General features: G+C 48.1%; 1 protein-coding gene and 1 long non-coding RNA gene across 6 annotated transcripts in view; one reads left to right on the forward strand and one right to left on the reverse strand.

Moving 5' to 3' along the window:
• The window catches only part of Ano2 (anoctamin 2), a 326,914-nt gene that overhangs the window by 163,070 nt on the left and 138,478 nt on the right, over positions 1 to 25,366 (forward strand). For all 5 annotated transcript variants that reach the window (XR_015452355.1, XM_087214186.1, XM_021248110.2 and 2 more), the window contains 3 exons: positions 2,250 to 2,410; positions 7,129 to 7,211; positions 13,304 to 13,417. Coding sequence is in view for 4 of the 5 variants with exons in the window: in XM_087214186.1 (XP_087070312.1) it covers positions 2,250 to 2,410; positions 7,129 to 7,211; positions 13,304 to 13,417 (358 nt within the window). In the remaining variant the exon portion in view is untranslated. The remainder of the gene's footprint in view (positions 1 to 2,249; positions 2,411 to 7,128; positions 7,212 to 13,303; positions 13,418 to 25,366) is intronic.
• LOC110346640 (uncharacterized) lies at positions 15,088 to 18,445 on the reverse strand. The gene is made up of 3 exons (XR_002390800.2): positions 18,134 to 18,445; positions 16,991 to 17,117; positions 15,088 to 15,360 (listed from the first exon to the last, which is right to left on the reverse strand). It is a non-coding gene; the product is annotated as an uncharacterized LOC110346640 (long non-coding RNA).

The following is a 25,366-nucleotide window of genomic DNA, read 5'->3' on the forward strand; positions in this document are numbered from 1 at the left end:
GAAGGGATGATTGAAGAAAAACACACCATTCAATTTATAGCCGCAGTTATTTGTCACTAGAAATCTGGATATTTTAATGCAGCCAGTGAGTAACTTGGACATGATTTCAGGCCTAGGTCAGCTTCCCCTATTTTTTATCTTGCCTAGGGGTAGCCTCTCCTAGAATGAAAGAATCATTTCATATCATTTTGAGATGGAATTTCTCCAGGATGCTGTTAAAACTGTGTACATCGGGGCTGGGGATTTGGCTCAGTGGTTTCGCTGCCTGCTGCCCAAGTGCAAGGTCCTGAGTTCAATCTCTGGTACCAAAAAAAAAAAAATTGCATACATCAGACCCCTCCATACTTTTCAAGCATCTGACTTCAAGTTAAAAAGAGTGGAGGAGAATCCATGCTCATGGCTGCCGTTTGGTGGAAATGATTAATGGACGCCTGCACTCTAATGTACAAACACCAGTAATTTATAATTTACCTGGCGCGAGTGTCTTGAAGTGCTTTGTACCAGGTTGTTTGCTAATACTATTTTATGCCTGACCCTTTGCACTGACTACACTTATTAATTAGGGTTAGGTTGAGTCGGATTTCCTCTCCCCCAGTCTATGCTTTAAAAAACAAACAAACACAAAAATAACCTGAACAACTGAAGCCTCTCACACAGATACTTGAAGGGCAGCCCTGAAATTCGTATGTTCTCAGGCATGGCGCCAAGGCAAGACTTTGGTAGGATTTACACGAAATCTCTTTCCGGGAGGACTCCGTCTGCAGCGAGTCATTCTCTCCCGCGGAGTGGACACTTGTCCGACTCAGCCGACTTCTGCCAACCCTCCCTCCCCTGTCAGCAGCGACTGCACACAGTCATTACTGAGCGAGGCACCGGGCTGGTATTCTCCACCGGAGAGTCCCTAGGACTGACGCTTGCAGCAGCCTGTCGGTGGAGGGACCTGGGGTCCCACTCTCTCAAGCAAGGCCTCTCGCTGGCGGCACTGAATAGCTCATTGAAAACGGAAGTCCAGAAGCTGGGGCGTGACAGAAAGTGACTGCCCCCAGTAAATCTCCGCTCTTCAGCTGCGTAATGAGGGGAAGCAGACGCCGGCAGCCTGGCCTTCGCGGGCCTCCAGGCTAGGTTAGGCCTCCCTTCCGGCAGGGCCCCCACTTGTCGCCGCGCTCTGCGGCGCCCTCTGCTGTCCGGCCCTGCACGAAACAGCGGTGGCTCTTGCAGGAGCCTGGCCGCCCTCTGGGCCTTGAGGCTCCAACTTCTTGGTTGGAGCAGCCCACTCCTCCTTTGCATAGATCTGGAGCTCGCCCCTTCCCCCAGCAAAGCAGCCACCGACTTCCGGGGTGGAGTTCAGAGCTTCCTCCCAGTGGTATGTGATGTGGAGGGGAATTGGGAAAGCCAATATGGGCTGGTAGTTCTTTAAGTCTTCTAGGCAAGCATTGGTAGGAGCCTAAACTTATTGGATCTAGAAAATCACCTAATGAATGAATGGAATTTCAAATATACCCATGTGTCAACTAAATAGAAATGTACTTGGAACAGGCTAGAATATAGACCATTGGAATTATTTGGCTCATGTGCTCTGTCCAAATGTCAGACAATCTAGACCCTGGGAGAATTTGCCTTGTTGTTCCATTTTCTCTAATCTCATTTCATGGTCATGATAATTCATATTAGATTGAGGTTATTAACGTCCATTCAACAAATGGCCATATGACTCATATTCCTACAAAAGGGCTTCCAACCCAGCTCTGTTGCATTCTCCCTCACATGGCTTCTCCTTCTGGTGTGCTGGTCTGGCCATACACTCACGTTTGTTTCTACTTGTGACCAGTGTCTCACATTTGTGAGACAGCCAATAAGTAGGGTTTAAGAAGACAGCTTGTACTTGAAGAATGGTTGATGAAACCCCATGGCCTATGATTTACTCACAGTTGTTCAAGCTTCCCACCAGTCTCATTGATGAAACATTTTGAAGGGACTTTCTAAGGTACCCTGTATGTACAATGTCTCTGACAGTTGTCACCAACTTTTGGGGACACTTCTGGTGAAAGTTCGCTCCATATCTCGGATCGTAGTTCATCCATCTTTAACTGTCTCAAGGTGAAGACTCCAAACCCAGCGTCTCTGACATTCCTTATTTATGGAGTTGATAAACTCAGCCATATAATTGGAAATGGGAGCTGTCTGGGGAGATTTTCCTGGGGGAACCCTGCTTGAGCTCCTACTAACCTGGTGGCCTCTGTGTACTTTAGCAAAGAGATGTGTGACCAGCAGAATGCCTTCACCATGTGTCCCCTTTGTGACAAGTCCTGTGACTACTGGAACCTCAGCTCAGCCTGCAGGACGGCACGGGCCAGCCACCTGTTTGACAATCCTGCTACTGTCTTCTTTTCCATCTTCATGGCTCTGTGGGGTAAGTGGTCATCATGGGCCTTGATTATTGGGGGGTTACTGTGAAATGGGTACAGGGCCAAGTTCTAAAGCTCATCGCCTTCCTTTGACTTAGCTCAGTGTATTTTCTTTGTATCCCAAGAAGTATTTTTAGGACAGTGCCTTGCTCTTCTTGCTTGTACATGTGACTAGAAATAGGAATATGCTTCATGGCCTTATCCGTTGTCTCTTAGATGTAGTGCTGTTAACCCCATACTGACTTCATGTACGATGATTCAGAATTTGAACCAGTGCGTGTTTTGAAGATCCCTGGCAAACTCATAAGGCACCCTGTTTGCATTTCCTTAGTCATGTAAAATCATAGATACTGTGCATACTGAGACCCAGCATGGTAGCATGGCCACCACAGTCAGACAGCGAGTCAGTAGTAATATGGGCTGGAACCCGGCCTCCCGACCTAGGTTCAGTGCTGTTTTCAGGACACTGTGATTATAGATGGCAGAGCAAGTGTCCCCAAGCCCTGGCCACAGACCTGTACCAGCTGGGGGACCTGGCTGCACAGCAGCAGGTGAGCAGCAGGTGAGTAGGTGAGGCTCGGTCTGTACTTATGGACCCTCCGCCATTGCTCACATTCCCTGAGCCCCGCCCCTGTCAGGTCAGCCGCAGCGGGGGCATTAGGTTCTCACAGGAGCACCAGCCTCCCCTGAAGCGCACCTGGACGGACCTAAGTCACGCAGCCCTTGTGAGAGTCTAACCCTGAAGCCGTCCTGGCTCTTGCCCCTGAGCCACAGAGAAATTGTCTTTCACGAAAGCCATCCTTGGCGCCGGAAAGGCTGGGAACAGCTGCTGTGGGTGTCATGCCAGAGGGGTGCTTTCAGTGTTCTCACCAAAGGGATTGATGAAGGAAAGAACAAATAGTTCCTTCATCTTTTCTTCTTCTTCCCAGCCCCCTACCCGCCAGAGTAGTGGGGGAACAAAATTGCTCCGAGCCATAGTTAACTGATCATAAACACACACACACACACACACACACACACTCCTAGAAAACTGGAATAGCCTGGAACAACCATCCCAGGTAGCTAACATTTCTAAAGCATCACAGCCATGTGTATTTAAAAAGAGACTGTGCACCGTGTCTCAGTCCATTTGAGCAACCACCTGCTCTTTTTACTCATTGCTGGGTGTGCACACCCTTGGTGTTCCCGTTGGATCTCAGGCCAGCAGGACAAGGATCCTGCTGCAAAAGCTGCTTCAGGGGCCTGGAGGATCTGCCAGGATGGGGTCCAGAGCCACACATCCCTGAGATGTGAGCAGGAGCTGAGAGGGGAGGTCTGGGAGAACAGGGACACAAGCTTCCTCCATTTCCTGTGGGTGTCCTGTGGGGATCACCCCTTGGGTGGAGGCAGAACGGGGCTGGGAGGGTGACTGTAGTCTTGCTAGGCTACCAGGGAAGACCTGCAGGGGGCACTCTAGTTCTCAGGGAAAACAGCCACTCCCCAGAGCACCTGGGGCCTGCCCAGCCCATTTAAACTGGGAGCAGCAAATAGGAAGAAATGGAACTTGGATCCAGAGAGCTCTGGAACTGTTGGCAGGAAGGGTTGGTAGAACAAACTGAAGTGGGGCTTACTGTTTGGAAAGTCATGGGCATCTCCGTGTCTTCTCATTGAGCAGGGCATTTTGTAATTACCCCTTGAGCTGTTTTGGAACCTGGGGTACACATTTTTTTTTTGATATATTATGACCTTAATTCCCTTGAAATGGTCTTGTATACACTGCCACCATAGCTAAACCTTCATGACGCTGGGCCCGTGATCCCTCAGGGACTTGCCTAGAGCACATAACCATACAGAAGCATGGCTTTCACTCGTGCTTTGCCGTTTTAAGCCCCAATGACTGCCTCTTGTCTTTCCTCAGTAGCTGTGATGAGCAGATTCTTCCTCCCTTTGAGATCCTCAATCATTCACTGCCCCCACCCTAGTGCTGACTGGTGTAGGACAGGCTTTTATTTTTTTTTTCTTAACAGCCTTGCTGTGTTTTGCGTGATTATGTATTTGGTTACAGCAGCCAAGAGCCCTAGGCATGATTGCCTACAAATTACAATTAAAAATTATAGTAATGCCTCTCATTACCACAATTATTATGATTAGCAGTGCCATGGCCCAGGCCTGCCAGGAGGCTATGCAGCAGCGGTTCTGTGCAGAGACTTGGTCTCTGGGTGGCGGTGAGAAAGGGGCTTGTAGGGACACTGGGGGTCAGGAGGGTCCTCGTCAGCAGGACCCGAGTCAGCTAAAGTCCTCAGGCCTGGCCTTGCTGCACTTCTGGCTTTAAATGCCGAGTCTTTGGGAGCATGAAGCCCAATTGAAAAGGAATGTGAAGAGATGGGGTTTCCGAGCTCTTTTCAGAGCAGAGGTGAAGCACACGCAGTTGGGCCAGACCGTGCTCAGTGTGTGTCTGTTCTGCTCCTTGACAGCTGTGAATCCCACAGCAAGAAAACATGGACTGGCACTGACTCAGTGCTCGCCACCATGGGCACATTACTATGGGCGTGGCATTCATCTCTCAGCATCCTCGGCCTCACTCTGAGCTGGCTGACCCATGCCTGTGCTGTAGTCCTCCCCGGGACGAGGGAATGGGGTGTGTGTAGAGTGGTTAGCATAGCACATGCACCCTAAGCTGTGAGCCATCCTTCCTGTACGATGGCTCCTCTTCCCATTACCCCTTTGCTCTCTCATCTGTGTCACAGTGTGGCTCCCTTCTTTCCAGGAGTGCACACCCCCCTCAGGCAATATGAGGAGCCACAGACAAGGAAAGGACTCACAGGGACTGTGCTCAGGGGTGGTGACAGTAGCCTGACACCTGGGTCACTGTTGGTGTCAGGAGGTCAGGATGCACTCACAGAGAAAAACCTCCAAGCCCAGAGGGAGTACTGTACACATCAGTTCACCACAAGGCAGCTTTAAGAAACTGCATGTTCAACCAACGTAGTGATGTTTGTTTTGCTCACTTGTGTGTTACACAACCCTGCAGCCTGGAAAAGGCAAGCAGTGGTCAAGTTGTGCGCAGAGAGCCCCTGGCCCTTACTGGGTGTGTGGCTGGAGGAATAGCCTCGGGAGTGACTAGGAAGAGAGGACTTGGGCTGAGTCAGGAGGGCAGCGGAGGAGAGGGTGAGGATGTACACAGTGAGGGATGAGCTCAGCGGCCACCAGTGCAGGTGTGCAGCGTGCTGAGAGTGACGGAAGAGCCTCAGATGGGTCAGGCCCGGCGTATGTGGTCCTGGCACAAAGACAGAACTTGCACCGTAAGAACCCGTGGGGAGTTTAGGCAGGGCAGTGTCAGCGCTGTCTCTGTGCCCACCTCTGTTTCGCTGCCTAAACCCCTCATTTGGGCAGATGCCTCCTCTGGCAGCTGGTATTCCTCTTCTGCATGCACACTGCTTTTTATCTGTGTTGTTCTGACAGCTCTGATCACTGTATACCTTGCACTGTAGTTATTTACAGTCTTCCCTTACAGACTGCAGAAGCCCCGAGAGCAAAATCCACTCAGATTCATCTGATCCTCCTCACAGTGTCTAGAACAGTACTGTGCAGATGCCTTAGTCGGGGTTAATATTTTTGCAGGATTAGAAACTCACTCAGGCTCACTCAAGCGCATGAGATTTATTGTAGGAAAGTAAGAGGTGAGCTCTTGGACATAGGAAATGAAATATAGGTATGCCTCCTGGGGACCGGAGCCTGGGAAGTGATCAGAAACCACCACCTTCGCCCCTTTTCTCGGGTGCCGTGTGGTTCCCTTCGCTGCTTCTCCTTGTGCCTCTTAGCTTCAGCTTTCTAAAGAGAGACTCTGATCGGTCCATCAGCAGGACCCGGGTCAGGTGCTCCATCCTGGGACGACAAGCTGTGGCCGCAGCGGGGTGCAAGTCTTTCCTGCAGCATGTGGGACTGCCCTTTGGGGAAGTGCCGGAGGGCAGCAGATGAAGGTGTGTAGCCATGGTAGGCATCCTGTGAACATTCTAAACAAAGAGAAGAATGCACAAACTCTACCGATTATCCTAGCAGCTGCTTGCAGGATGGGTTGGAAGGCTAGGAGTCTGGGCTCAGGATGAACTCTTAGGAGATTGTTGTGTTGTCTCAGAATGAGAGGATCAAAGGCTAGGAAGAGGAGGTGAGGTGGGGACAGAAAGAAACAGGTGGGGGGAAATTGAGCGAGTTGACCAGGGAGCAGTAAGAAGGAATGTATGCACAGGCAAGAGGAGGCTTGGCAAAAGACTGCAGACCCTTCTGTCTTTTTCCCTTCATCCTCCCACCCACCCTTTGTTTCTTTGTTCACCTTTGTCTCCTAATTGAGCAGTGGGCTAACGTGCGTGTGTTCTAGCAATACAGTTACGCACCATGTAATGATGTTTTGGTCAGCAAAGGGCCACATATGCAGGGTGGCGCCATACAATCGCATGGCTCAGTGACCTGGCCAGTGGTTTGGTTTGCAGAAGTGCACTCTGTGGTCATACAGCGATGCATTTCTCAGGATGTAGCCCTGCTGTTAAGTGACACAGGACTGTGTATTGTTGGCTTCCAAGGATGGGTAATATTTTAAGCAGCTCCAGCTAGAAGTAGGAGACAGAGGATAAATGCTCTAAAGAAAGCTGCTAAAATGGAAATGTAAACTGTATCCCCCAGCTCCGCTGTTGAACCCAAATGCCACTTGGGATCTTCAAAGCTAAATGAATCTTCTCTTCTCCTTTAGCCACCATGTTTCTGGAGAACTGGAAAAGACTACAGATGCGACTGGGCTACTTCTGGGACTTGACTGGTATAGAAGAGGAAGAAGTGAGTTCTCTTGCCTGCTTCCCTGGGCCCTTGTGTCTGGGGAGAGATAGGCAGTCATGCGTGCTGCTCATCGGCTGGTCACTGGGTGGCACTGCGGCTGCTTTTCGGCTTGGCCCCATGGGCTAAGCCATGGTCGATATGCATTGAGGCCAAGAGTTCAAATGCTGCCCCTTCCTTTGAGCTGTAAGTCACGGAGCTGGAGGGTGGACAGGTACCCCAGGACCCTACTCTCGGTAAAGAGAGAGCACAAGAGGCAGGAAGTCACCTGGAGAGCATGAGGCATGTGGGGCACAGCAGGAGGGCCATGGGAGTGTCACATGCAGGATGACGCTGGGCCTGGGGAAGGACAAAGGACCACTAACCCACTATGGCCCAGTCCAGTACACTGTGTACAAATTGGAGCATGCGCTGCAGGCAAACTGTAGAGTCTTCTGGGATCTAGTATTCTGGATGGATGATATTTAAAATATGTAAACGAATCAGGCTTTGCTCACAGCTCTTTTGAGGACTAGAGTCCTTGTGTGGATTCTGGTGAGTTACCAATGGCCAGTGTCAGGGTTGCTCAGGGTTATCTATTCACCATGATCTCCCCACCCCAGAGCTCAGCCCCAGTCAGCCCTACATCTCCTCTCCCTCTACCTGCAAGCTCACTGCTCCCTCTGTGCCGACCATTACAACTTTCAAAAGCTGCTGCTCTTGGGCGGGGGATGTAGCTCAGTGGCGCTGAGCCTGCCTGGCAAGCGCAAGGTCCTGAGTTCGATCCCCACCTGCCAGGGTGCACTGAAGAGTACATGTGAGTGTGTGCATATCGGAGAGGAGTGTCTGCCGCTGTGGGTACTAAGGCTGAGATGCTGGGGACCCTGTCCAGAGGCTTGGGAAGCACTGTTGGTGGGCTTAGTGCTCACATGCCATGGCCAGCTGCCAGCATGAGTGCAGCTGCCGGGACAGCAGACCTCCCCTCACTTGCCTATGGTCATTGACCTGCTTCACCTTGGACCAGGGACCTTGGGCTCTGTAGCCTTGATGTTCTGGGAACAAGTAATCGAAATCCCTACTTTTGTGTCCCCAAGCCTAGCATGTTATCATTTTTTCCCTTTAATGCTCTAATTGGTCAACTGGTCTTCAAGCAGATGAGGTGAGAAATGGCAGGAGCTGCATGGAATGGAGTGGAATCTACCAGTCAGAATGTGTGACTGAAGGCTCTAAGAGGAGAGGTGCATGATAGGGCTTTCCCCGCACCAGTGGGTTGTCAGTGGGTTGCACCCTATCCTGTCCCATCCGTCACCGGTTTTGAGTACTGTGGTCCGTTGTGTGAGGCACAGACCCCAAGACTAATGCCATATCTTTGGTGGCAAGTGAGATGATGTATATCTGGATTCTGCATTTATAGAAGACAAATGAGCAAGGAAGATAGAGAATAATGAAGGCAATTGTATTTCTTGCAGGTAAATATATATATGTTTTTTATATATAGGATATATATATATATATATATATGTACACGCATATCTACATCTGGGGATAGAGAGGGAGAGAGAGGGAGACAGAGAGACAAGAGACAGAGAGAGAAGGAATATGAATGGTTGTGGAGGTTGGGTGGGAGCAGTTCTTACTCTCCTAATGTCCTAATGCCAGAAGCTAGGACGTCTCCAAAGAAGAAGAGAAACCCTGATATTTAAGTCCCTATGGGCCAGAGCCCAGCTAAGTGTGTCTGCTCAGTACGGCTGAGGAAGCCAGAGCGTCTTTCTGTGAGAGAGGAAGTGTAAACACACACAGAGCAGCCCCAGTCATGACTGATGCCCTCAGCATCTCTGTACCAGGCCCTGGCAGGAGCGGTATCGCAGCCCATTTTCCTTTCTGTGGTCAGGTTTCCTGTTTTTCTGTTTAACCCAATGAGCCGTGGTAAATTCCTGCCACGTACGTGATGGAGGAACTTGTGTGTAGGCTGAGGGGGCCTGGCCACGCCTGGTCGTAAGCGAATGTTCCCAGTGGGCTCTGTGAGGTTCCTGCAAAGCTGGATGGGTCTGTAACCCAGGCAGGGTGCCCCCCCCCCAGCCCAGGGCCAGCAGGGGCGGGGAAAGGAGCCCCGCCCATCTTGTCCTTTAATGCATTGCTATTTTGCACTAGAATATCAAGCACATCTGGGGACTCAGTTCAGTTTTGAAGATTCACACTAAGCACCTGCTCTGCCCCAGGCTTCGAACTTCCTTGGGCACAGCTCTCATCTCCAGAGGGTTACATTCAGCAGGGTGCCGCCTGCTCTATAAATATCGAAAAGTGAGGGAGTGGAGGTGAGAGAGATTCCTTCTGGCCAGGGCAGGGAGTGGAAAGTCTTTTTCCGAAAGTACTGAGGGTTTTGAAGAAGAGGTGAATTTTCATGGGCAGCCAAGGGCAGAAGGGGCACCCACAAGGGGAGCGTAGCAAGCAGAGGCCTTGATCTGGGAAATCTTGGGGTGTAGATCAGAAACAGCAAGATGCCTAGAAAGTCCTGTGGGTTGCAGGAGATGGGGAGGATCCGTAGGGACAGAGGAACAAGTTTAGTCTCCTGGCAAGGTTGGAGTGGGCACTGATTGCTCATGTGTGTCTCCTGTAGCTACAGAAGGTGTGGAGGGCAGGCTGGGTAAAGTACAGTACGTGGGACTTGAACAGGAGACCTGGGGTGTATAGGAAGTACTGAATTGTGTGTTGAGGAAGGTTCAGCTTACATTCAGTTGAGGGGTACAAGAGAGGCAGATACTACTGGGGTGTTGGGGAGAGGGAGGCAGGAGTCGTGGAAGGCTGTAATTAGTGGCCTTTTCTGTTTTAACAAGACCCCTGGTTCAGTATCAGGAATCTGCCCAAGTCTAGCCGCCTGTCACCTTAAGCCATCACGTCCCTGAGGTCTTTGCCAGGAAACAGCTACTTAGGAGGAAGGAGGTGCTACTGCACACATAGACCAAAGCCCACTCACCTTCTCTCCCTCCCAGCTGCAGTGTTCCCAACATGTAGTCCCCCCAAAGTGGAACAGTGGGGTGGCTTAAGTCCAGCTTGTAACCTGAGGATGGTGACAGAAAAGACAAGATGGCCAGGGAGGAGGTGAGCGGTCAAAGCCCAGAGCCAACCCACTGGGTTAATGTGGCCCTGCTGGGGGTGTCCTTGGACCCCGCAAGTCCCTGTTGCAGGGAGGCCGGCCAGACCCCCAGAGCTGATTGCTCTGAAGTGCTGTACCCAGCACAATGGGCCTTTCTGGTCCAGTTAGCTTCTGTCACATCCAGCCCCAGGTGTCCCTGGGCCTCTGAATGTGGATGTGCTGCCTGGCACGTCAAGCTTCAGATATCCTCAACAGGAAACAGAAGGCTGCCTCCCTCTCTGACCCTGGCCCTGTCGCCTTCCTCCTTGCTGAGGCCTTCCAGGCACACAGGCCTCCTTTCCATCCCAAACTTACTCCAGGCTTTGCAGTGGCTGTTCTGCTGCCCAGAACACTTCTCCTGCAGTCTTGGTGTAGCTGTCCTTTGTTGGCTTTTCCATCTCAGCGAAATTCACCTCCTCACGTCAGCCTCTCCTCACTCTCCAGTCTGCTCTGTTTCTTCTGTTGTTCTTATCCTCACGTGCTAGCTTCTCCTGTGCATTGTGCTGACTTCCTGTTACCTTCCTCCTCTTGCTAGGGGAGGGCCCTGCTGTAGGACCAGTGCTGCAGCCTCAGTGCCTGGAAGAGAGCTCAGCGCATAGTAGGCGCTTGCTAACTCCTCGGGGAAGTATTTGTTGGATGAATGTCTGGCTTGACCTCTTTAAATCAGCTGGTTGCCAGCTGGCCTGGGGTCTTCCTCCTGAGGACACTTCCAGATAAAAGTATTTGGAATAATTTGGCATCAGATTGTGCATCCAGGGAGGCTGTGTTTGGGAATATCAGGTTGATGTGCCCAGGGTTCGGTGTGTTGGAGCAGCCCACTTGGAACTAGATTCTGCTGTGGCCAGGAGCTCCTTTGTCTTGCCTTAAAAAAAAAATAAAGCAGGGTCTTCCTAAATTGTTAAATTGTCCAGGTTGAACTCAAAGTTGCCATCTTCCTGCTTCAGCTTCCCAGAGTCCTGGAAGTCCCAGAGGCAGCTTCACAAGCTTGGATTAGCCAACATTTAGGGGATTCTGTAACCTCACCAGATCTCCAACCTAGTTCTGCTTTGAGTTGCTGACTCCTGTCTGTGTGCCAGAGGCTGGCTTGTTCCAACAGTCATCTGAACTGAGGCCCTGTATGGGGAAAGGCGGGCCACAGCCGTAACTAAGGGATACCAGGAAATGCCAGCGTGCCACTGTGTGACGTGCCACAGCGTGTCAGAAACAGCCTGCCAGGCAGGAGGGTCTTCCTCAGCCCCCCTGCAGGGTGTGAGAGGACAGAAGCTCCTTGGGCTTGAGGAGGTTTGGAACCCATATTATAGGGCCAGAAGACATTGCTGCAGTTTTTCATTAAAATCTTCTATTGGAACAAGGCAGAAAAATGTAATCAAATTTCAGGGGCCATGGAGGAAAACTTCACACCACATTTTTTAGAGTGTTCCTGAAGAATGTTAATTGCTATAGGCAAAAGCTGTTCTTTGGGAAATGGGGAGCTTATGGAGATTAAGCAGGTGTCTTTACAGTAGTGCTTTCCAGAGAGTTTAATATGTTCCCTGTGGCTCTCAGAAGGGTATGCGTGGAGTGGTGTTTTCCAGTCTGTTACAACCTGGAATCCTCTTTTTAGCTAAAACTCTTTTGGAACACGCACACCTTAGGAAGTGCTGGGCTGCAGGATGGATGAAGGTGAGAGACAAAATTGAGTGAATGTCAGCAGCATTTAGACTTCTGTGTGTTCTTCATGGTGCCAGTTACAGCGAGAACAGAATAATGCCAAGCAGGGAGCAGATCCTGGGGTAGGAGAAGAAGGGTTCTTGCGCAAAACAGCTAGGAAAGCAGAGAAAACGTGTAATGGAGGGCAACAGTTGTGGTGTAAGCTTAAAACTTGAGTGACTCAGAGGGGAGATGCCCAGCCAGGACATCTGACAGACAGACAGAGAAGGGGAGGGACCGACACACTGAGGCTGGTGGCGGGGGAGGGCCTTAATGAGCACCGGTGTCACCTGCTGTTCTGTGTTAAGGTGGTTAGTCACTTGCAGCATCTCTCCCATAGTGGGGCTTGTTTTTGGAAAGCCAGGCAGGGGCAGGGTAGGAGCCTCGCTGTGGAATCTCTGATAACGTGTCCGTGATAAGGAAATGTGTGTTTCTAGCTGCAGAGCCAGTGTGTGAGTGTGAATCCACACCTAGGTGAGGTCAGTAACTGACGCAGAGACACGCGCTCCTCGCAGCAGTAGATACCTGTTTTGGAGCTGGCAGCTGCAGGAGCGCTGAGCCCAGGATGTGCTACATTTCCTAGGAAGTGAGTCCCATGTCTTCTGCCCTGGCATCTGTACCGACTCCATGGCCAGGGTCCTCCGATCAGTTAGGTGCTCTTTTCCAAGCCTGGTGACTCATAGGTTGGGCCTGGGTGGCAGAATGGCCCAGTGGTGTCTTCCAAGCGTTGGCGTGTTTGCCAGTGAGTTGCTCACCTTCGCTCCACTGGGAACAGGCTCAGGCACATGAGTTTTAGGGTTCCCCATGGCCACTGTTGACTGATGTGTATTGGCTGCCATTTGAGCTCGCAAAGCGATGGAGCAGGGAAGTGTTGCTGTCGCCCTGATTCCCCATGGGGCATCTGTTCCTTCAGCTGGAAAGCAAGCTGAGGTCTGAGGCCAGCTGGCAGCATGAGTCGGTCTGTCCCTCTGCCCCTGTCAAACTGCACATGGCATCTTTTGCGTCTGCTGCCCAGCTAACACTTCCTCTCTCCTTTCTCAACGCCGGTGCCACCCCCAGGAGCGAGCCCAGGTTTGGCTTTCAGTGTGGTAATGCGTGTCGTTTGTCCCCCTCTCTCTGTCATACTGTGTTCTTGGTCTAGCCTACTTGTGACCTTGTGTGGTGTGACCGTTCATGTCTGATAGCGTCCAGACCCGACCCCGACTCTGATGTACTTGTGCTGTCCAGTTGTAACCCAAGGGTCCAGGTCACTCTTCCTCCTGTTTACTAACTTCTCTCTGACTTTTTGGTTTAGGAGCACTCCCGGCCTGAGTATGAAACCAGAGTTCGGGAGAAAATGTTAAAGGAGAACGACAAGTCGGTGGTCCAGAAATTGGAAACAAATGCGACTGAAGGAGGAGATGACGGGGTAAGACGCTGCGCGGGCCACTCATTTTTTGGGAAGGGCTTGCAGTCCTGTTACTGGGGCACCTCAGTGAAGGGAGACCGGGCTGTGTGGGGCAAGGTGGAATGAGAGTGGCATTTCCTGTGTCCTGGGCTGGAGCTGCTGGACACAGCTGTCACTGTGACTCGAGCCATTGCTTTCCTGGGTGCTGCTGTCTGGACAGAGTTGGAGGGCAGATTGGAGAAGAAAGAAGCAGCCTCGGGCCTGGTTCCTCTGGCTGCCACTCCCTAAGTATTGCACAACATTGACTCCACCGTGTGGAGCCCATGAGAGCAGAGAACCCTCACGGAGAGCTTGCTCTCTGCTGGCCACTACGCTGAGTGTACAACATCATCTCATCTAATTCTCACAATAAATCTAAGGCTGGTGCTATTTGAAATTTTTTTTTTGAATTTTTTTGTTTTTGTTTTTGTTTTTTTTTGGTACCAGGGCTTGAACTTGGGACCTTGCGCTTATGAGGCAGGCGCCAGAACCACTGAGCTAAATCCCTGGCCCGTGGTGCTATTGTTATATAAGTGAAAAATCATGAAAGAAGTCACCTGCAGATAAAATCATTTTCCAGCGGTCACACAGCCACTAAAGGGTGGATGGATCTGGGATTCAAAATGAGGTCTAATCATCAAGCCACTGCTGCCCCAATGCAGTGGGGAAATAAAAGGATAAAGCAGGAAATAGCTCTGAGAATAAGCAGAGGTGAATCCTTGCCTGTATTTGTTTGAGCTACTCATACAGTGTTATTCACATTTAGTTTTTCTGGGTGGGATTCCAAAAATAGGAACGGGATGGTACGCTTAGCCTAAGGCCTATCTCTGAGCTTCAGAGTTTGACGTGGTCCTTAAATACTCAGAGTGTGTGTGTGTGTGTGTGTGTGTGTGTGTGTGTGTGTCCCCTCTTTGGCAGTACCAGTCTCTGAGTGTCACCCTTCTTTGAAATCAAACAAGTGTGTGTTTATGACTTTCCTAAATCTCATTTCTGAAAAAAATATCAGCAAGATTAAAAATTTGTTATTTCTGCATATGTCTTTTCTCCACCCCGGATTTGAATTCAAATTTCATTTTGTTTCACATTCTTTAAGTTGGAACCATTCATGTTAGCATGCAAATTTATGCAAACACCAAAACATAAGAATGTGGCGTTTTGGAGCCCAGAATACTACCTTTTTTTTTAAGAAAACAAGACTTAAGAGAAGAGAGGGTGGCCCTCCGAGTTATTTTTTTCTTAGATGAGGAGCAACTCCAAGACCACCAATTATTTAGGGAAATAATGGGCTCATGTGTAGGAAAGAGTAATTATGGTGGGCACCCTCGTCAAGAGCAAGCACTCTGTGTTCTGTCAGCTTGGCATCTTCACACAGTCCTCGCCGTGTACAGTGGATAGTTTTATGGAAATCGCATGTAACTTCTATTGACCACTGACTCATTTAACTTTAATTCTGTAGATGGGAATGCCAAGGGGCTGGAACTGTGTACATCGGGGCTGTGGTTCTAATATAAACATTCCTTGGCTATATATGCATGATAGGTCAAATAGCTTTCAGGAACCATGAATAATTAAAAAACATCTGAATGTGTTATGAGGGATACACATGTTTATGTTTTAGTGTTCAACATCTATTTTCATTACACAGCTGACAATGCGAGGCTCCAAGCCCCTAATGCTTCGTGGGCACCAGGAGGAAATGACCTCCCAATGCACAGCGTAAGATTAAAACAGCCCCGAGTGTAATTGTCAGGGCCCTTCTGTGTTCCTGTGGTTCTGTGAGTGTGTAGATGCTTCTATTCTGCCCCAGATCTGTTCATCGATGGGAGCCGGTCACGGAGACCCCGTAGCTGAAGCTGCTGTCTGTCGGTGCCCACTGTGCAGCATGGCTTCAGGGGCCCTGGGGCAGGGAGTGCTTCAGAAAGGCCCTGTGGGCAGCAGACAGGGACTAAGGATGAGCGTGGCTGGTGGCTTGGGATGAGTTTCTTCCCCCTTGTGTGTCACCTTGATTCCACCTTCTTGGAACCCTGGGGCTGTGTGTCTCCTCATCTTCCACTGCCCCTCCTGCTGTGCACGGTAAGCTACCATGTGAATCTTCCCCAAGACCACACAGCTAGTTGTGGGGGCTGGTGATGGGACCCAGCTCCTTCTCATCACCACACCCATTGGTTTGTTTCTTTTTCTTTTAATTTTAAAGATATTAAGTCCCTTTTAAAATCACTTTTATTGAAATTTAATTTTCATACTCTACAATTCACCAACTTAAACTATAATTTAGTGGGTTTTGGTATAGTCATGGATTTGTGCGATTGTCCTCGCAATCTAAGTTTGAAACCTTTTTATTACTTCAAAAAGAAATCCTGTACCCAATCATTGCCAAGTCCTGATCAACATATTAACCTCCTTTTTCTTGTCTATAAATTTGCCTGTTCCAGACTCTCACGTGAATGGAATCATTTGATATGTGATCTTTAGATTCTTTCATTTAGGAAAGTTTTGAAAGATTTATCCATGTTACCATGTGCAGCAATACAGTATTTCATTCTTTTTATTGCTAAGTAATATTCCATTTAAAAATTGGCTTCCTTTTATTTATACATTTGTTAGTCGATGAATATTTGAGTAGGCTCTTTTTGGCCAATTATAAATAAGGATGTTATGGACATTTGGGTATGATTTTTGTTTGGGTATCTATTTTTGTTTCTCTTGAGTATATCCATAAGAATAGAGTTGCTGGATAATGTGGTAAGTTTATTTTTAAAATTTTGAAGAAATCACCTCCTTCTTTGAAGAGACTGCCTTTCAAAGTGACTGCCCGATTTCACATTGCAACCAACAATGTGTGAGGACTGCAGTATCCCCACATCTTCCCCAACCTCCTTCCCTCTCTTTTTAATTTTACTCATCCTAATCATGTGAAATGGTATTTCACTGCAGTGTCAATTTACATTTCCTTAATGACTAATGTGTTGAACCCCCACTGACATGTTTATTGGCCATTTGTATGTCTTCTTTGGGAAAATGTCTATCCAAATCCTTTGCCCATTTTAAAAGTTGTGTTAATTGGCTCTTTATTATCATAGCTAAAAAACCCCTATATTTTTATATATTCTGGATATTAGCCCTTTATCACATAATATAGTCTACAAATATTTTCTTTAATTCTGCAGTTTATACTTTATTGATAATATCACCTAATGCACAAAAGTTCTAATTTGAAATAGTTCTGTATATCTGTTGTTCCTTTGTCACTTGTGGTGCATCACGTCTAAGACGTTATTGCCTAACCCAAGTGTTATTCAGATGTGCTTCCAAGAATTCATGGTGTTACCTCTGACAGGCCTGTGATCCATTTTTGAATTAATTTTTGTGTATGATTTAGGGAAGGAGTCAAAATTCCTTTTTTTTTTTTTTTTTGCATGTGGATATTTAGTTGTCCTAGCATTATTTGAATAGATTGTTTTCCCCATTAAATTATCTTGATACCCCATAAAAAGTCACCTGACTATAAATGTAAGTTTATTTCTATCCAGCCCCATACCACCTTGACTACAGTACCTGTATAGTAAATATTGAAATTGGGAAGTGTGAGTCCTCTGACTTTGTACTTCTTTTCAAAATTGTTTTGACAAAATTGTGGATGGCTTGCATTTCTACATGAATTTCCTAGCCAGATTGTAAAGTTCTGAGAAAAAAAAGAGGAGAAAAAACAAGTTAGGATCTTGATCAAGATTGAGCTGAAGCTGTAGATTCGTTTGACAAGTGTCTTCATCTTAGCAATAACAAGTCTTCTACTCTATTAACATGGGATATCTTCCCAATTATTTAGAACTTCATTTCATTTCATAGTTTTCAGTTTTCTAAAGCTTACTGATAATTATTTTATTCTTTTTAGCTATTTTTTTTGGTACTGGGGATCAAACTCCGGGTCCTTGCGCCTGTGCAGGAGGTGGCGAAACCACTGAGCTAAATCCCCAGCTATTCTTTTTGATACCACTGCAAATGTAATTGTTTTCAAAATTTTATTTTTGGGGCCTTGCAAGCTAAGGACCCAAGTTCAATCCCCAGTACCAAAACCAAAAAATTTATTTTTGGATTGTTCATTGGTAGTATATAGAAATAAAATTGATTTTTGTATATTGGTTCTTATTCCATAAATTTTAAAACTAGTTTATGAGCTCTAATCATTTTAATGGATTTCTTGGGATTGTTTTATTTACAAGGTCATGTCATCTTTTTCAGTGTCTGTCTCATAATCCCCGACTAGAATCTCTTGGGTATTATTGAATAGAAATGGTGAGAATGGACTTTATTTTTGCACAAAAGTTTTAAATTTCAAAATAGTTCAGTTTATCCATTTATCCTTTTGTCACTTGTGCTTTTGTGTAATGTCTTAGAAGTTATTACCTAACCCAGTGTTACTCAGATATGTTCTTAGTATCGGGGATTTAGCTCAGTGGTGCCGCCGCCTGCCTCGCAAGCACAAGGTCCTGAGTTCGATCTCTGGTCCAAAAAAACAAAATACAGATATGCTCTTAGGAGAAAAAAAATGTAGTCTTCCTCAAGTAAGTATAATGTTAGCAGTGGCCATTTCCTTTAAAAAAGGTCTTTCTGTAACGTTTCCCTGAGGCCAACCTTCATTATCAAGACTTGTTATTGCTAAGACCACACAATTCCCATGTGAAATAAAATTTTTTGTACCATAATGAAGTGACAGTGACATGTCCACCTTGGGGAGGTGCAGTGTGATAAGGCTCACAGGTTGGTAGACAGGGAGCCAGAACCCTGGGATGGAAATCGCAGCTCATTTACCAGGTAGGCAAGCTCTTTTCTGGGTCTCTTCTGTCACACAGGAAGCCCGGATTTTACAGGCTGAGTGCTGGGGGCTGAGCCTGAAGATGGGCCTTCGCCGCCTCCCTACTTCATTTCTCCTCCCTACTCGACTAGATAGTCAAACACAGTCTGTGTGACTAAGACTGTAGACCCCGATGGCACAGCCCCTGGAGACCGTTACCTTGTATCCTCCCCTGTTTCTACCTGCGCATGCCCCATTATGAAGCAATCACGCTGCGTTCGGCCTAGGCCTCATAGGCTACGTAGCACTCCTTGTCCCGCCTTCTCTTCCTGTTTGCTTGCACTATAAGCAAAGAGCACGTCGCACCCCTCCAGGCGCCATTAGCTCTCGACAAGCTGTGGTTCCACCTGGTCCGAACTTTCAAGAATAGTCTTTGTTTCTTCGTTTTTTTCTTCATCTCCCACCGCTCTCCCCGGCTTTGGACCCTATGCTGTGTGGGTCGAGGCAGCTGAGAGTTGGTGCTGAGAGTTCGTGACTTTCTTTCCTGATATGCAGAGATGATGTTGGTCACCCCACAATACTTTGGGTGTTGGTTTGTCATTTATATGTTTTATACAGCATTAATTTGTCTATTCTTATGCCAATTCTTTTTGACTTTCAAGTGTGTGGTTATAGAAGACCATTGATAATGATAACATAAGTAACATTTATAGAGTGCTCAGTATGGGCTTCACAGATACTATTTAAGTCACAAAGTTATTTTGATCCCCAGATCTTACACAAGAGAGCTGAGGTTTAAAGAGAGAAGTCACTTGCTAATCAAATATGTGGTAGAATCAGCCAGAGTGTAAGCCAGACAGGTCTGACTCAAAAGCAGTGCTTTTAACCCTAAGTTCTTGGGTCTCTCCAGTGTTTCCTTAAGCAGATGCTCACCCACCCTAAAAAGTCATATGTGGATGGTGGTATTTGCTGGCAAGATTAGTAAGAGACAAACTTGCTACCCTACATGAGAGGCTCTGTGTAAATTTTGGTGGAGATATGTTCTGATTCCCTTGAGGACAACAGTGAGTGGAATTAGCTTAGTTTATAGCAAGAGGGTCAACAGACAGTGAGGGAATCCAGGAATATAAACACAGATACATATGGTGTTTCTAGGAAGAATACAGAGCCTGAAACTTAAAAAGGAATAGGCTGGATTTCTTCCTCCTTGGTTCAGACGGAATCTTTCCTGGAAAATGCTCTCCTGGATAGATTTGGAGATGTTCTCAAGTTTCCCTCCAGAGCAAGCTTTCTCACTGTCCATATGAGATGACAGGACCCTAAGAGGAGGCAGGATGCCAGAGATGGCAGGACTGGGAAGCTGTGCTGGTCTTTGAGTTGATTTTTCTTTTTTTTTTGGTACTGGGGATCGAACTCAGGTCCTTCCGCTTGCAAGGCAGGCGGCGGAACCACTGAGCTAAATCCCCGGCCTTTGAGTTGATTTTTATGTATGACTTAGGGAGGGAGTCCAAACTCTGACCCTTTCACTCAGTCCCTTCTGGTTCCAGTCCTTGTCTCCTTTCCTTCCATAAAGTTTGCATTAGAGTATAACCAGAAAAAAGCTTATTCTATGTAGAGCAATAGAGGGGTAAATAATCTGAGGGATAGGGCTGGGGATTTAGCTCAGTGGTTCCGCCACCTGCTGCACAAGTGCAAGGACCTGAGTTTGATCCCTGGTACAAAAAAAAAAAGATATGAGGGACTAATTTCAAAGCTTTTCCGAGAAGGGATGTTGAGGCACCCAGGAGATTAGCAACAGCAGTGAGTGGTGGCCACTTTTAGGGCTGGGGGACAAGAAAGGAGGGGGTGATATTGTCAAGAGATGGCCCAAGGGGCTCCCCCAGAGTGGGTATGGCAGGACCAGCGCTCAGGAGCCAGGGCTACCCAGCGGGCCTGGAATCTTTGAGGAGAGGTTGCTCCTGAAGATGCTCCTGGAAGCAGGTGGAAAGCAGGGGAGAGATGCCCTGAATTTCCCCCTCCTGCCCTCCAGGGTCCCAGCAGGACCTGCCATGGTCACATGTGACCAACTTCACTGGGAAATACCTGTCAGGAGTCAGTGCCCCACAACATGGAGGAGAGGAGGGAAGGGTGGAGAAGGGGGCCCAAGAGCGACTGGCAAGGACTGTCCCGGAGGTCCAGGCCATAACACTCTGATGCCAGACCTAACTGCCACAGAGCTCAGACCAGCTGGGGCCCTGCTCACAGAGGTGAGAGCCTGTGGAGGAGGAGCGCTATAGGAACACTCACCACTGACGGAACGAATTAAGACATCAGTGACCGCCGTGAGACCACCCTCGCTGCTGGGGCGTGGTGTCTGCGAGTGGGAGAGGAGATGGAGGCCCTGGATGACGCGGGTGGGCTCGGGGCACAAGGCTTCAAAGACAGAGAAGCCGGCTTTTATGTTTAGATTCAAGGAGCACCGTACCAGCCGCTGGGGTGGGAAGTGTGAGTCCTTCAGAGACTCTTCCTGTGACAGACTCCACGGAAGGGGCTTCAATGCGAAACCCTATTTCAGTGGTCCCAGAGGTCGGTGGAACCTGTCACCTGGGTGTCTATGCGGCAAGGCTGCAGGTGCCTGTCCCCCAAGCCTGCCGTGATGGCCGCGGCCCTTGACGCTCCGGTTAGTGAATGTTTTATGGCGAGCACCGGTGCCAAGGGGGGCCTGAGGATAGATGGGTGCTAATTACTGCTCAGTGCATCACCCCAGGGACAGTTATTTCAAAAGAAAACTCATCTAAAGTTAAGGCATTGAAACATTTACGACAGATGCCTCTGGCAGGCGCAACAAACAAACATGTGGAGTAAATTATGCATAAGCGTATGGCCTTTGACGAGGCTGGGCTGCCACATCCGGAAGCCGGGGGATTGTCAGAGTGTGCACAGCACAAGGGCAGCCGTCGGAGGCTCTCCACCTGGGCCAGGGAGAGGTGGGCGGGGCTTGCCGGGAGGCCCTCTGGGCTATCAGAGTGCTCTGCAGGGTGGTTCCCTTGGGCTCTGTTTTAAAGGCGGCTAAGTGACTTAACCATTTGAGGGTCAAAAAGAGAGAGAACCCCATCCTCTCAAACTCTTCTCAGGGGCTAAGCGTTCTCACTGGCAAAGGGATACACCGGGGCACAGAAAGCAGCTCAATATGCCAGCGATTCCCACAGTGAGAAGCGCAGCTGAGGCTTGGTGCTGGCTCTTCTTCTGAAATCTTTCTCTTCGCACCTGTGCCTCAAATCTGTAATCGTCCTTCAGATCTGAGTGCTCTGTGGCTCATCCTTGTGAAGGGCTAAATTCTGCATCCCTGGGGACATCCTGAGCCTTTATTCTCCTCCACATTATCACATGTGCAGAGGAATAACTGGTTGGAGAGGGGCCTGGAGCTCTAGCCCAAGGCGATGGGTGGGGTGGGGCAGTTAGTCCTGCTGATGTGGGATGTGCGTGTCTTCGTAGGAATAGTGTCAGACTCAGATGTGGAATTGCATTCCGCACTGTTTTCCCCATTGGTAGGATCCAGCCATGTGGCTCAGCCCAGGTGAAGTGAGGGCAGGAGATGAGGCCTTGGCTAGCAGCCTTGGGCCCCAGACCACGAAAGTAACACCCTCTGCCATGCCTGAAGCACGATGCCTGTAGAATGTGAGCAGTGGGAATCTGGGCAGGTGGAGGGAGGGGTTGACTTTGGGAGAGACTCCAGGTGATTGTGACCAGCTACCACCTCCTGGGAATTGCTGCCATGGGAAGTGAGAAAGGAAGGAAGATTCTTGAAAAGGAAAATGCGGTCGGGAATTTCTGTGCGAGTGAATAAGAAGCGCTCGCCTGGGACTCTCCTCACAGGCCCCTGCTGGCTATTTCAGCAAATAAGTCCCCTCTGCTGGAGCTGAGCAAAAGTCAGCACTGCACAGATGGCCTTGCAGGGATTTCTGTGTGGGTACATTACATTGTTGCGTGTGGCTGTTGCCCATATACTAATTACATGAATACTACATGAAAACATTCTTCCTGAAAAAAATTCGACAAAAGGGATAAAAGTAAAATCCTCCCTAGACTTTTTCTCCTCCCAAAATTATTTATTTCCTTAGAAGTGAGCAGTTACTAGTTTGGTTTGGATCCTTCCAGATTTTAAAATGTTTTCTTCATTTATTTTTTATTATGTAGTTTTTATTGTCAAGACTGCAGTACATGATGATTACCTTTATTGTGGGGCGTTTGTACCTTTTGTGCCTCCTCTCTTCCCATCCCCCTGCTGCCTCCAACTCTTGAGACCCTTCCTGTTTGAAAATGCTGTTTCTGTTTTTCCTTTGAGTCTCTCTTCTCATCCTTTTTCCCTTTCTTCCCTCCCCATCTCCTGTTCCTCTTCCCACTTGAAAAAGATCTCACTTCCTCTTATCTTTTACTTTGCTGTTTAAAGTTTTAAAAATGTTTTAATCATAAATGAATTCATATTTACTTTGGTTATAGGTTATTTACACACACGCACGCATAGGAAAAGTCACGGTCAAGTGGTTTCGTCAGACTATGGGTTCCAGACTGTACTCCAGTCCACCACAGGGTCCCACTTTGCAGAAGTGATGTTAATTTCTAAACATCTTTGAGGAAAGTCACGCAATGTGACCTCGGCAGTGCCAGTGTTAGATAGTGCTGCCTGTCTTTCGCTGCCCTCACATCTCAGTGAAGCTGAGATTTTTGTGGTTACAGCGCAAGAATGGAACAAAATCATTGCGGAACAGGAAATATGGGTGGTGTCCAATCTGACTGCAGGGTTGGAGAACCTGGGAGTGTCCAGCGGAGGCACGCATCCTATTAGTAAGGAGGGATAAGAAAGAAAGAAAACAATTTATTTCCATTCGTGTGTATTTTCCCCAATGGCTATGAAGTTGTTAGGACATAAATATTTATCAAGTTATTTACACTTCACTACTTTATAAATGGAAGTTTTTTTTTAGCCTAGGGGAACTGCATAAAAATTACTGAAACATTAAGGCTCAGTACAATGGGAAAGTTTAGGAATAACTACATAAAGAACTTCCTATGTCTGACAGATTTAAGAGGAAAGCATACTTGCAAGAGCAGAAAGCATACAGCAATAAATAGTGAGTTTTAAAGTTGCAGAAATTGATTTGGGGGTTGCAGTAATTTATGACACATGCTGGATGGGCCAGCTGCTTCTGTGTCTGCTCTGTGGGCTTCCCCCTGACTTGCCTGTTGAGCTTTATCCTTGTCTCTGTCTCTCTTTGTCTTTCTCCCTCTGTTACTCACCATCTCTCTTGGTGTGCATATCCGTGCGTGCGTGTGTGTGTGTGTGTGTGTGTGGTAGGAGAGCACTCATGCTTTCTGGTGTTCGGCACCCTTCTAAACTCTCAGGACATTCCTTTCCTCATGATCTCCTGTGGCTTGGGTTTCCTGGAGGAGTATGCCAGAGAGGCCTAGAACGTGCCCATAAACATTTCCCTGCGTGCAGTGTGTGAGCCACTCCTTCCAAGTGGAGACTACTCGGGTGGCCCAGGCCATCAGATGGGGGCTCTGGCCCTGCTCAGCTGACAGCCCATTTCCAGCATCAGAAGCTCTGGCTAAAATAAGAGCTTCTCCTCTGCTCAATGTATACATTTCTAAATTAAGAAGTTACAAACAAGAAAAGCTCTGAGGCTTGGGTTATTGGAGAGAAGCTAGAGAGACGAGCGGCCCATGACATGAGAACACAGTGGGGGAGGAGAGGCGGCGAGTCCATCCCTGGAGCTGAGGCTGGGCACATCCAGAATGGTATTTCAGACCAGACCATCAAGCTCCTGGGAAAACACAAGGCCAAATATGCTCACTGATGGGGAATGTTGGAAGAGCACAGTTGCTAACAGAGGCCAGCTCTTACCACTGGGACGTGTGATGTTAGCCACCATCGACTTGTAGTGTGGCCTTTTCTTGTTGCACTTTAAATGATTTTTCCATATATGGCTTGAAGCATGTAAATTAAATTCATCTTCTGCTGTCAGGGCCCAGATTGTTGTTTTACTTCCACTGGAAGTGCACACAAGCCTTCGGGCTCTCCAGCTCTCTCTTTCATGTGCCAAACTGACGGCTGGTTGAAAACAAGTCCCCTGGAGTCCAAAGGTGTTTCTGATCCCTTTTGACTTGGTTGTCAAAAGGAGCTTGCAGAGAAAACTATTGGGATGACCCTTTCATGGGTGAGGAGTCAGAAGTCTTGAGAATATGCTCTTCTAGTAACCAGAGGGAAACAGAGGCGTTGAGACCAAGCCCTTCCTGTCGACAGGCATCACTCCAGCTGGAAGAGGTTTCAGGAGCTCGCTCTCCATCCACTGCTGTGGCCTGCTTAGCCCTCCACAGCTGGTAAGAAAGTACTCATCGTCAGAGTACTTGCAGCCCCATTGTAGGGAACAGGGAAAGAGGATGTAACCAGAACTTCTGCAGTTAAGTCCTAGTCTCCTGCAAGCCACGGTGGTACACGGCAAATTACAGGAAAGGTAGAAAAATGAGACTGAGAAAAAGCTGAGTTTTGGGTCTGATCAGTGCTGCTCTGGGTGGCAAAGACGAAAGTCCCCACTTTACTGCACCTTTTATTCAGTACTCAGTACATCGGGAGAAGCAAATGTAACAAATGACTTGCAGAGAGTTCAGTATATCCTGTGTAAATAAGATGTAATAATCCAAGAACAATGAGGAACTGAGTAGATATTTGTTCCTGTCAGGATGTTTTCAGCTCCCAAGATGTTTCTTGTCCTGGAGAATCACAGCATCACCAGATCATTGAGGTCTCAGTTGTGACCCGAGGCCAAAAATTATGTCTTGGAATTCCATAGCTGGGCTGTAGGCAGGAGAACTAGGCTAACCAAATGATTTTACCCTAAAATTATGTAGCGTTGCTCCCTACACCTCATGGCTGAGCATTAACTTGGCTTTACGCAGAAGAAAGAACTAGGAAGAAAAGACAAAAAAGGTCTTTGCTTTAGAATCCTCCAGATTTCAGATCCTGAGACACTGATTCAAGTACAAAATTTATTTGGAAGGTAAAACCTTAGCAGTGGAGTGAGGCAATGCGAGGGAAATGGGAACAGTGCCCATGCTCAGCTGACCACTGTAGGCAACTGTAGCTCCTCTGGCAATTCTGG

Source organism: Heterocephalus glaber, unplaced genomic scaffold (genome assembly GCF_053883595.1).
Source record: "Heterocephalus glaber isolate CG9 unplaced genomic scaffold, H.glaber_assembly_v1.0 deba00001444, whole genome shotgun sequence".
NCBI lineage: Eukaryota > Metazoa > Chordata > Mammalia > Rodentia > Bathyergidae > Heterocephalus > Heterocephalus glaber.